This window comes from Lagenorhynchus albirostris, chromosome 6 (genome assembly GCF_949774975.1).
Source record: "Lagenorhynchus albirostris chromosome 6, mLagAlb1.1, whole genome shotgun sequence".
NCBI classification, from domain to species: domain Eukaryota; kingdom Metazoa; phylum Chordata; class Mammalia; order Artiodactyla; family Delphinidae; genus Lagenorhynchus; species Lagenorhynchus albirostris.
The window spans coordinates 69,660,085-69,672,432 of record NC_083100.1 but is presented as its reverse complement, the minus strand read 5'-3'; the positions used below and the strand labels follow the sequence as shown (position 1 = coordinate 69,672,432).

General features: G+C 35.7%; 1 protein-coding gene across 2 annotated transcripts in view; it reads left to right on the top strand.

Annotated features, from left to right (window-relative positions):
• SLC4A10 (solute carrier family 4 member 10) overlaps positions 1-12,348 on the top strand; it is a 222,406-nt gene that overhangs the window by 193,408 nt on the left and 16,650 nt on the right. For both annotated transcript variants that reach the window (XM_060151482.1, XM_060151483.1), the window contains 4 exons: positions 4,280-4,531; positions 5,923-5,991; positions 11,202-11,375; positions 12,156-12,278. In XM_060151482.1, the coding sequence (XP_060007465.1) occupies positions 4,280-4,531; positions 5,923-5,991; positions 11,202-11,375; positions 12,156-12,278 (618 nt within the window). The remainder of the gene's footprint in view (positions 1-4,279; positions 4,532-5,922; positions 5,992-11,201; positions 11,376-12,155; positions 12,279-12,348) is intronic.

Here is a 12,348-nt window from a genome sequence, read left to right as displayed (position 1 = left end):
ATTTGTTCCATAGCCGCTCTCCCGCCTGTTGCTTCCCTGAAGTGTTTGCACAGTCTCTGGCTTTAACTTGAACCACATTGTCACAAAAAGACACATGTTTCTTGAATATATCCCCAGACCACAAGTTAACCACATTTTCAGCTTTTACTTATTTTTTTTTTCTCCCTTGAAAACCCATTTTTGCCTTGGTTGGAGCATTCCCTGAGATAGTTTAATGAATGATGATTTCTAGCTTCTGTATCAAGCACCTGGTAGAGGCCACATCATGTATCTAAGTCTACATCACATATCCGAGTCACCTAGAAATTCATCATTTCATTCTTTATCTCTCCCAAACTTATATTTTAGATCTTTTCACTTTTTCTTCACTTCCATTACCAAATCCAGTAGTTGGTTTTCTTTTAGAGGATTTTTTTCCTGCTAGTAAAAATCTCTTTATCGTTTTGTGAGTGTTACTGTATACGTAATAAAGCTGTGTTGAGATGAAGAGTCTAGCCCCAACTCACAGGCTAAGTGACTAACTTCTCCCTCAGAATGAAGAATTTCAAGATTAGCAAAACTCTAACTCACTGCACCTCATGATCCTTTGGGTCACTCAAACGTATCAGAAGTTGCAAATGTAAACACTTGAGAATGCAGATTTCATCTATATTGTACATAGACGTCAATTCATACTCTCTCTAGCATTTCTCATTTGTTTGTTTCTTCCCTAGAGAAGTGGAATAAGCATTGGTTAACTGAATCCCTTTGAAAAGCATTAAAAATATCCACTTTTTTTAAAAAAAAGTACATTCTCTAAAAGTGGATAGTTAGATATTATCTTTCAGAAAAGAAAGTTTCTGTTAAGATACAACCGTGGGCTTTTCTACATGTTTCTGTAGACAGTTCAGCCTTCTTTTGACATCATTTTTAATAAACAGCAATACAATTCCAGATCACTTGAGTAAATGGATGCATTTGCAACATTCATTTGGCACTACATTCTCTTGATGATTATGGCATTTGATATGTTCTTTTTTGCCCTCTTTGTCAGCCTGGTTCTTCATGTCAATCTATAGTCTTTTATGTGGTTAACTTGACAGATGCAGGAAGTTGCTGCCAAGCTTTGAGACGAATTTTTTCAGCAGTGGCATCTGGGTATCAGATGGTCCTCTTGGCTGGCCTCTTGTCTTGCTGCATGTTGGTTTTAGTGGGGTCTGGTGCAGCATCACCTGTTGCTATGCTCCCTTTTCCTCCCATATGTCCATTTCCCGTGATTCATGGATGAATGTGAGAATAGAAGCTCTGGTTCTGTCTTTATTTCAGAAAAAAAATCTACAGAAATATGTTAGAAGGTGCACAGTTCTCTCTCTGACAAAGGGATACTTCCCTTTGGCTGGCATGCCTATCAGCTAATAATATGGTTACAAAGACCATGTTTTTAAAGACATTTTAAATGAAAGGCAAGAAGAAGGATAATGACTAATTAGTGGAAGTGCCAGAACTGCTTTATTTCCTTTGATTCACATTAAATTAAGATGCTCCCATTGTTGTATAACATAATCAGGGGGAAATTGTATTTTTGTTTTTATTATCTACTTGGACTTTACAAAGCTTGCTTTCTAAGTTTAAAAAGGAAATTATTCCCTCGGAAAGCATTATTTTGTCTCCTTCCTGCAATCTAGAATCCCACTGTTTACATTTGTGTCATATTTTTAAAACACTAAGACAAGAGCTGTAGGAAATCACTCTCATGAAGGCCTTCCTCATATTATTAAGCCATAGGGAGCATGGACCCTGGGAGAGTCCAGGGTGTGCTAAACGCACAAGCCTGACTCTCAAGGCCCCGTGTCCTTTGCCCTCCTCTAATGTTTACCTCTCAGCTACTAGCACCTCTTCCATTCTCTCTTAGCAGTACCACAACTTTGCAAAACTGCCCAGGGGGCACCATTCACATTGTATTGCCTCGGCGATGGAGGCTTAAGGGTCAGGTCCTTCGCTGTTCTATATTCTTCACACTCCAGAGTTCCTAGGACAAGACACTCCTCTGACTGGTTAAGATGTGGTCCTTTAATGGGACTAAAATTTGAGTTCTATGCAACTACATTTTCCAAAATGTTCTGCAAAAGGACCAGGGGACCAGAGTATGGCCCTAGAGAAGCTAGTTACACCTTTTTGGTCATGCTGACACCAGGGTGTTTCTCTTCCCACCCTCCATCTCTTAATAATGAAAACCTCTCCTGAGTTACTAGCAAAAAAAGGTTTCTAGAGTCATATTCACAAGGGAAATTGAGTTTAGGCATTTGGGTGAACTGGAGCATTGCCCCAGCTCAGCTGACCCAAGGAGGGGTGCCACGGAATTGGTGACAATGCAGGAGGAAAAGGTCCTTATGTGGTATCTCTCATTTTCTCCCTGCTGTCATCTCCTACACTTTTATAATTTGTCAGGGATAAGCAGAAAGGGAAGGAAGTACAACCGATTTTAAGGGTGTTTTTCTTAATAAAACAACAAAATAAAATAGCAGAAAGAAAACACTGCCATGACAAATACATGTCAGATACTCGGTATGTTTCACCCTCCAGGCTCTAATAGCTTTCAGATTAGCTGGAAACTGCTTGCAGCTTGGTAAAACTGCCTGTAAGAAAAGCCAAAATTATTCCTCTAGAATAATTGGTAATTTTTGCTCGTGTTCATAATACTAAATTTAGCAGCTATATTTATTTTAAAATTATACCTGTTTGATTCTAAAAAGTTTCAATAATGCATATTTCCTTTTAAAAAAGTCAATCTGTAACTTTCTGATTGCTTATTGTATGTCAATGATTGCACTAAAAACTGAGATATACTGAGAAATTGTATGACAAGTTTACCTGCCCTTAAGAAACATTTATATATTTTTATTGAGGATCCTTGAAACAAGTGAGTACAAAAGAAAAATGTATTGTTCAACTGCTAGAATATAATAGCCCCTAACATTTACTGGGTACTTACTAATATATCAGACATTGTTCTAAATGATGTGCAAAATCATTTGCAAATTATTTAATTCTCACAACAACCCAGCAAGATGTCTCCTGTTATCATCACCATTTTTCAGACAGGGAAACAGAGGCACAAGAAGTTAAATGATTGGCCCAAGATCATTGGTTGAGCCAGCATTTGATTCCAGGCCACCTGTCTCCAGAACTTATACCCTTAAGCATTTTATTACAGCACCTCTCATGAAGTAGTCATTAAGAGTTGGAACGGTAAAGTGCCATTTGCTGCCTCTGAGGCTTTACACTGTGAATTTCCTATGGGGGATGGAGAAAGAGGGTAACTCGGTTCTTCTCCATTCTTCAGTTTGTCTCCTCAGAGAACTCTTAGCTAATCACCCTCCGCTAGGGAGCAGTCTTCAGGTCCCCACACCTCCACATGTCCCTTGCACCCATTTTTCCTCATTTACATTTCCTGCCTGGTTCAAGAAAGCCTATGGAGGCCAGTGATAGCACAGGAGGATCATAGAGGAGATAGAAAACACAAAAACTATCACTTTAAGGAGAGGCCAAATTTTTCCAGTGCTGAAACTGAAACAGATGAGAACAAGATGCAGTAGTAATATATTAAGATAAAAATGAGTATATATGGAAGTTTAGGTTCTATGATATTATTTTTCCCAGTAAAAGTCAGCCATTGAGACAAAACAGGGCAATTGGAAACTGAGGGTTTAAGAAGAGTTTTTCTTCAGGAGATATTAGCAGAAAGGCTTCTTGGGTATTGTCAGGAAGTGGTTTCTAGTCACAACCAAGCCATTCTCTGTCCAAGCTCTAGTCTAGTCTGTCCAAGCTCTGCTGTGGACACAGCCCATACTTTGTTTTCTCAGCCTGATGCCTGGTATATAATTGATGCTCAATATTTTTCGTATGAATTAATGATGAAAGACTAGACATATGAATTGCAAATTAACCTGCCCATTTAAGGAACCAAAGTGAAGTGACTGTATTTGATAATGACTTTACCTATTCAGTAGAAGTAGAATGGAAACTAATGTACCATTAAGCCAGAATTACATTAAACCTATTAAAATATGTAGAAGCCACTATAATCATAATTGCAGTAGGAACACCTGCAACTTTTCTTTAAGTGGATTATATATTTTAAGACTGTTATCTTTTTAATTTATTTTGCATTTTAGAATCAGTTATACAAGATTCAAGATAGTATCTCTTTTCTATTCTTTACTATTCCATGGTGGTGGTGTCATTGGTCTCTATGCCAAATTCAGGTAGTATGAGAATCCTCTTTTCTTTCTCTTAACAGAAAGGTTGTGGGTACCATCTGGATCTATTAATGGTGGCTGTCATGCTTGGTGTGTGCTCCATCATGGGCCTGCCGTGGTTTGTGGCTGCCACTGTCCTCTCCATCACTCATGTCAACAGCCTAAAACTGGAATCAGAATGTTCAGCTCCAGGAGAACAACCCAAATTTCTTGGCATTCGGGAGCAAAGGGTTACTGGGCTTATGATTTTTATTCTTATGGGTTCATCAGTCTTTATGACCAGTATTCTGAAGGTAATGAAATCTGCCTTTATGAATTTGAGAGAAGGAAGAATATATTTATTATTGTTTAAGAAATTTCATTTGCATCTAAGCCATCAATTTGTAAATATTGTATGGCATGTGATGAAAGTGATGAATTTTTACCATGTTTATATGGCTTCTTAACAAGGGAAATTATGTGCTATATTTTAGAATCCTTAAATACATAAAAAAATTAAACCTGGCAGAGTAAAATTTGTGGAAATTATTATTGTAATTTTGAAATGAAAATCAGGTTATGGGAAAGAGTCACTCATCTCTGACTGACTTGTGACCTGAGTTTGCTGTAGGCCTACACAAAATAAAGTTTCTATTTTCTTGTCAGTGGACAGATATATTTGCAATTAATATTACTTAATATAAGGTGGAGGTACAGAGATAAGCAATGTCATGGTCACGGCCACATATGCAGTTTTGTATTTTAAATGTTTCATAAAACTACTACATGAACATCATTATTATACATACTTATTTTTTATGTTTCAAGTAGTTGAATCCTGAACTTTCTGAATGTATTTGGGTTTATTAAACCCCATCATAATTTTACTAACAGCTATTTTTCTGTGTATAAAATTTAATCTCAATTTATGAAATAAAGTATGTCTCACTTCTATCCTTAAAAAATAAAATAAAATAAAATAGTTGAATCCATTTTAAAGAGCATTAAAGAGTAATTGTTTTGTCATATAATTTTGACAGGTACTTCAAAGGTGTGTTCATTGTATTTTAAATTATAACTCATTTTAGTTGTCCATACTTTGAAAATTCTAATTGAATTATTTAATAATTTATACAAGTTTACCTTTATTTAATAATTTACACAATTTGCAAGAACTAATTTCTATATTATATAAGTAATTATAGAGAAAAAAATGATGCTGAGGTATTCCAATAAAAAGAGAAAAATTGAACGGTCCACATGTTTACAAGTATCTGGTAAAATGTAGGAACGATGTCTAAATGTTAGCTCCATCCTTCACCTTTAATCTAAATATCTTACCATTGTGAAACAAAATTCAAATTTCCCTAAAGCAGCATAATAATAATAGTTAATATTTATTGTTTATTACGTATCATATGTGTTTTTATTGGTTTTGACCTATTAAATACTTATATCAGACCTATTATTATCCCTTTTTAGATATTGGGACACTAAGGCACAGAGAGCTTAGGTAACTTACCTAAGGTTATGCAGCTAAAAAGTGCTTAGAGCTGGGATTTTAACCCATGTCTTCTGGCTCTGCCCTACACTGCTTCTAAAATATTTATTTATTTTTCTGTGTTTTTCTTTGGAAATGCAGAATATATTGACCACATTATATTTGAAAATAACTTGTGCCTTTTTTCTAATTGTTCTTTTACAGTTTATTCCTATGCCAGTGCTATATGGAGTGTTCCTTTATATGGGTGCTTCATCGCTAAAAGGAATTCAGGTAAATTACAGTAATACAAGCACATCTGTGATGACTTATCTTAAGGTCTGTTGATGCTAAGTCATGTGGCAGCTAAAAAAATGCCATTATCTGAGGAGCAGCTTTCAGACTACAATTAAATTTCTTCAAACTGGTTCATAATCTGACGGTACTTTTGTTTACTATGAGTATATTAAAACTGTAAAAGGTTTAGACTTTATAATCCTTTTAGAAAAAGATAGCAGTACATTTTAAAATATATCCAAATACTTTTGATCTTTGATACTGTGATCATGTATGTGGACATCTATCTATGAAAACAGAAAAAAAAATTTGCACAAAGATGTTCCTTGTAACACATATTATCAAAATATTGGAAACAACCCAATTATTCAACAGCAGTAAAATAATTAAGCTATCTAAGGAATATTAGTTTAAAATTGATAAATATGATGACTATAAAAATAACACAGTAAAGATGCTTATGACAAAGTGAAATGCAAAGTGAAAAAGTGGAAAAATGAGTTGTAGCTATGATAGGTTTATAACACTGTGCGTGTGGGTGGATTAAGAAGGAAGGTAGAGAAATAAAGACAATTTATTAAGGTAATGAGCTCCTGGGTGATATTTTTTCCTTTTATGTTTGTTTTCCTGTTGTTATTACAATTGTCTTTATAGAATTATTTTGTAAATTAATAAGGAAAACCTTATTAATTGTTTAAGTATTGGTTAAATAAATATAGTTTTTGTATTAATTTCCCATTGCTACATTACAAATTGCTATAAAACTTAGTGGCTTAAAACAGTAAACATTTATTATCTCACACTTTCTGTGGGTCATGAATTTGGGAACTTACTAGCTGGGTGATTCTGGCTCAAGATGTCTCACGTGGTTGCTATCAAGATGTGGACAAGAGCTGCAGTCATTTGAAGGCTTGAATAGGACTAGAAGGTGTATGTCCAAGATGGCTTATCATATAGCTGAGGGCAAGAGGCATTAGTTCCTCTCTGGCTATTGGTAGGAGGCCTCTCCATCAGACACTTAAATGTCCTCACACTAGAGAAGCTAACTTCCATCCCAGTGAACAATACGAGAGAGAATGAGGGCAAAGTCACTGTGCCTATTGACAATCTCCAAAGTCACGCACGGTCACTTCCACTTTTCTTCTATTTGTTAGAAGCAAGTCATTGTGTCCAGTTTGCATGCACAGGGAGGGAAATTAGAGTCCATCTCTTGAAGAGAATAATACCAAAGAATCTGTGGACACATTTCAAAAGTACCACAAGATTATTCTAAATTTTTACGGAGGCTGTTGACAAATTATTCCTGCTTATGTTACTGTAGTGGGTTGAATAGTGCCTCTTCCCCCCATTCATATCCACCTGGAATCTCAGGATGTGACCTTATTTGGAAATAGAGTCTTTGCAGATGTAATTAGTTATGGATTTCAAACTGAGCTCACCCTGGATTTAGGGTGAACCCTAAATCCAGTGACTGGGGTGCTTATAAGAAGAGGAGAGGAGAGGACACAGAGAGACATAGGGAAGAAAGCCACATAAAGGTGGAGGCAGAGATTGGAATTTTGCCACCACAAGCCAAGGTACATCAGGAACCAACAGAAGCTGGAAGAGGCAAGGAAATTTTCTTCCCTACTGCCTTCAGAGGGAGCATGGCCCACCAACACTCTGATTTTGGAATTCTGGCCTCCACACTGTGAGAAAATAAATTTCTATTGTTTAAGCCACCAAGTTGTAATTTGTCACAGCAGCACTAGGGAACTAACACAGGTTTCGACTTAAATTTGCCTTTGAATCATCTTGTTTTATAACAACATTATTGTTCCAAAACACTTAAATTTTCTTGAAAAAGAGACTACTTTTGAGGATTATTTATTGTGAAGTATAGTTTGTTTTTGTTGGCTAAAAGTCAATATAAAGTACCACGTTTTCTTTGACAAGCCAGACTCACTGCCATTCAGAGACCTACAGAGGAAAAGTCATCTGAATAAGTGCTATGAATTTGTCAAATTAACACTTTTTAAGTGGAGCACAGGGTGCTGGATGGTGAACTGCGGTTCAACAACAGACCACAAGAGAAACTGAAATAGAGAAGTTTATCACTCACAGGTCTACACAGGAAGTACCTGGCCTTGAGGGGCCGCATGGGGAGGTCCAGACAAAGTGAAGACAGAGAGAGGGAGACAGGACTTGGGACACATGCTTTTATTAGGGTCAGTGGGTGGAGTGCTTTGGGGTTCCTGGGCTAAGGCCGAATTGGACTCTTCAAATCGAAAGAGCAGGGTTTTGGTAAGCTTTGTGGGAGTCTTATCTAAGGGGTGTATAAGGAGAAGGCAGTGGGGGGCAGGGAGGTTGCTGATCACAAGGGCCGTTGGAGAAGCTACATCAGGAACTTATATCTATTTGCGACTCTACCGGCAGCTGTCTAAGGCGTACACTTGCATGAGGGGTTAGGGTAGTTTAAGGTCCCCTCAGGCTGCTTGATCAAACAAAATGGATGATAAGGCAGCAACACTATGGAATAGCTTAGCTAAACTCTCAACACTGAGGAACAGGCAGCACAGGAACTCTTTTCCTGAATAAACAACTAACCAGCTTCTGCCTTTGGGAGAAGGAAAACCACTTTAGCCTTAGGATACTACTGAATGTCAGAACCGAGGCAAAACTTTAATATGAAGTTACTGTAAGATCACTGAACACCCAAAGTACATAGCATGACTCTGTTCATCCTGCCACTGGGTAAAATTAACTTGGGAGAAGGAGATGGTTGAGAAGTGTTATGCATTTAATTTTACTCAAACTACATTTAATTTGCTCAGCTGTAACTTCATGTATGAAAAGTATATTTTAAAAGAATTGGTTTGGTAAGGCAGATAGGGAAGAGTATTGAAAAGGTTTTGTTTATTTGTTTTGCTGGGGTTTTTTAGGTGTTTTTTGCCTTTGGCAGAGGTTCCATGAGTACTAATTTCAACCGTAAGTGAAAAGTATTTATTCTTAGGCCTCGGGCTCACATCAATACAGCAGCAGAAGTTTAAGAAACAAAGTAAAATCATTTTGATAGGCTGCAACAGGTTTTTCCCCCTAATTCCACTCACATGATTTTATACCCATGAGGTTTGGAACTAAACAAGAATGTCAAATTTTGGAATTATTTGGGGTGTGAATCTTTCAAATGAAAATTGAGGAAAACATTATCAAAGGCCCATGAGAAAAGTACAATGAGTTCTAAATAGCACCAATGAAACAGCAAATAGGGTTTCACACTGAGAAACAGAGTTAGTGAAAATTTAAGTGAGCCCCAAACTCAGGGAGTTGAAATTCCTATTTGGTATTTTGTGGTTAACTGGATGGGGAAACGGGATACTGATATTAGGACAAGATCAAAGGCAAATGCAAAACTCAGAATACGTTTAGCATGATTATCATTACTTGAGTAATAATAATTAAAAATGTGCCAAATATCAGCCGTTCAAGAAGCATGTCAATTTGTTACCCTGTTTGTTGGAGGGCCCTATGTGTTACCTGTTCAGTAATATTAAGAAACTTATCTAGGCTTTTCACTGTGCAACATGGCAGAAAGAACAGATTAGTGTTCTCATGAATGCTGTTTCTGTACTCTGATATATAACCACATTTATATTCACTCCAGCACTTCAGGAATCCAAAGTAAAGCAAATGTGCCATTTAAGCAATAACAAGTGAAGCACTCACACACTGAAGTACATTTATGCAATAACATAACTTCACAAATGGAGAAATGGTGGCTGGGAAAAATTAGTTCTATAGAAATTGAAACATTCGGTTATAACCCCAAGGATTTTACTTTATTTCTTCCCTATTGCCACCTCCACCGCGCAGAGTTTTATTTATTTAATGACATGTAATTTTAAGACATATTTAGGTGGTAGAAATAAAAAGACCCAGTGAAATATTTGTGAACAATATAGAGATGAATAAACCAGAAACAAATTCAGCACTTAGTACTCTGCATAGAAGGTTTTCAACAAATTTTTTGGAATGTATAAATGAATATGAATGAATAAATGAACAGTGGATGGGCTAAACTATGTATGATTCTGGTTTAGAAGCCTGAGGGAAGGTCATGCTGCACACAGAAGGAAAGATGGGTTTATGTTGAATTTGGGATATGAGGAGGCTTTGGTAAAACATGATTTTTTTTTTTAACGTCTTTATTGGACAAACATGATGTTTTGCCACTAACACTTACTTGACTTCATGGGCATTTGTTCCTTGCCATATTAGAGTAATTTTGGAATATTTGATGAGAATTGCTTACAATTTTCTTATATAAAGTAGCTAAGGACTAAATCTGATATTACTCTTAAAATGCATAGGAGATATTCCTGTAGAAATGGTATGATATAGAACTGACTGATTGAAACTGTCATTTTCTAAATCATCGTTTCTTGTTGGAAATATTGAAAACTGCAAAATTTGGCCTGAGAAAAATTAAACAAAATGATCCACATAAAATAAAGCTAACATGCGGTACAGTTTGTTAATAAGTAAAATGTGATTGAAGATCAAATTTGATCAAGAAATTAAACGGAGTTAAAATTTGCTCTGAAAAATACTTTATTAACAATAATTCATCTAGGTTAAATCTTTATGGCCAAGATGTTTGTATTTTTAGAAACAGCACCGAAACCTTGTTGGGGATCAAAGTGGCAAGGCCAAAACAGCAGAGTCAAACTAAGGAGGTCAGGACATCCTACTCAGCAGCTGGTTGTGGGTTGAGAGCTCAAGACAGACAGAGCTGAAGTAGAGTTGAGGTCTGAGAGTCTTTAGCAAGTACGTGAAAATTGAAACAATGGGAACGGATGAGCTATTCAGGAAAGAAGAGTCCAGGAAACCCTAGTGCTTAAGGGGCAGGTAAAAGAAGAAATTGTGATGTGATGATGAAGAGGATGATGATAATGTTTTCTTTCAAGGCTATACTCTCTGAGGGAGCAACATTTAGCATTGGCTTTAATGTTATTAAACTCTTTTAAATTATAACATGTGTCCATATTCAAGAAAATGTGGGATATTATAAAACTGAAACTGTATTATTTCAGAGTGTACGCTTAACAATAGTATTGTCCTGATGTCAACTTAAGTGTGATCTACCATATATTGGACCATATTATACATTTACTTATCCTACTTCTATTGCTGTCTGTAAAAAACAATTTAGTCTGTTTATCTTCTAGTTCTTCGATAGAATAAAGCTCTTCTGGATGCCTGCAAAACATCAACCAGATTTTATATATCTAAGGCATGTACCACTTCGAAAAGTCCATCTCTTCACAGTTATTCAGATGAGTTGCCTTGGCCTTTTGTGGATAATAAAAGTTTCAAGAGCTGCTATTGTCTTTCCCATGATGGTATGAAACTTCTAACTCAACTCTTTTTCTCCTCCTCTGATTTTCTGCTCTCTTTGAAAATCCATGAACAAACTGGATCAATAGAATAATTTTGAACAATTTTTGGAAATCTTGGTATAAACTTTACCCACTAAAACTAGGAACTAAGATTGGGTTTCAGATTATATATGAATTTCAGTGATTCATACTAGCTTCATCTCTATCATTCTGAATATTAGCAGTAGTTTGAATTAATTGAAGTTGGGTGGAAGACATAAACTTTCAAAATTTAACTTTACAGATATACTAGCAAATTTGAAAATGTAAGGGGATTTTTGAAATTAAATTTTTTTAACATCTTTATTGCAGTATATAAAATCAAATTTTATTAACTATTTTAAACCAGTTTCAAATACTTCAAAAATAAAGTGAACTTGAATTACTATAAGTAATTTAAAATATCATCAGCATAGGTAATAATGGTTTAATGTTCATTTAAAATAATGTAAACTATTAACTATGTGTATTTAAGGAAACAGTCAAATATATAGTTTTTTTCATTGCTTCTTTAAATGACTTGTATAATGGGTAAAATGATAGCCATTATTCTGGAGATGTGGTAAGAAAAGGAAGTGAAGGAAGCAAAAGTACACTCAATATCTTTTATACGCACATATCTTCAGATTTCACTTTAATGTCAGCCCTAATTGAAGTTGACTTGTTTGTACCAAAAAACAAACAAATCTAAACCTTCCATTTATATTTTTTCCCTGTTTTAAACTGCTTTATTATTTACTTCAGGTGTTAGCTCTGGTATTTGTAAGAAAGTTGATGGACTTGCTGTTTACCAAACGGGAACTCAGCTGGTTGGATGATTTAATGCCTGAGAGTAAGAAAAAGAAACTAGAAGATGCTGAAAAAGAAGTAAGTCAGAGCAAAATCAGTATCTTATAAAGAAAAGAAAAAGGAACACTTGCACAGTAATAGCTCTTTG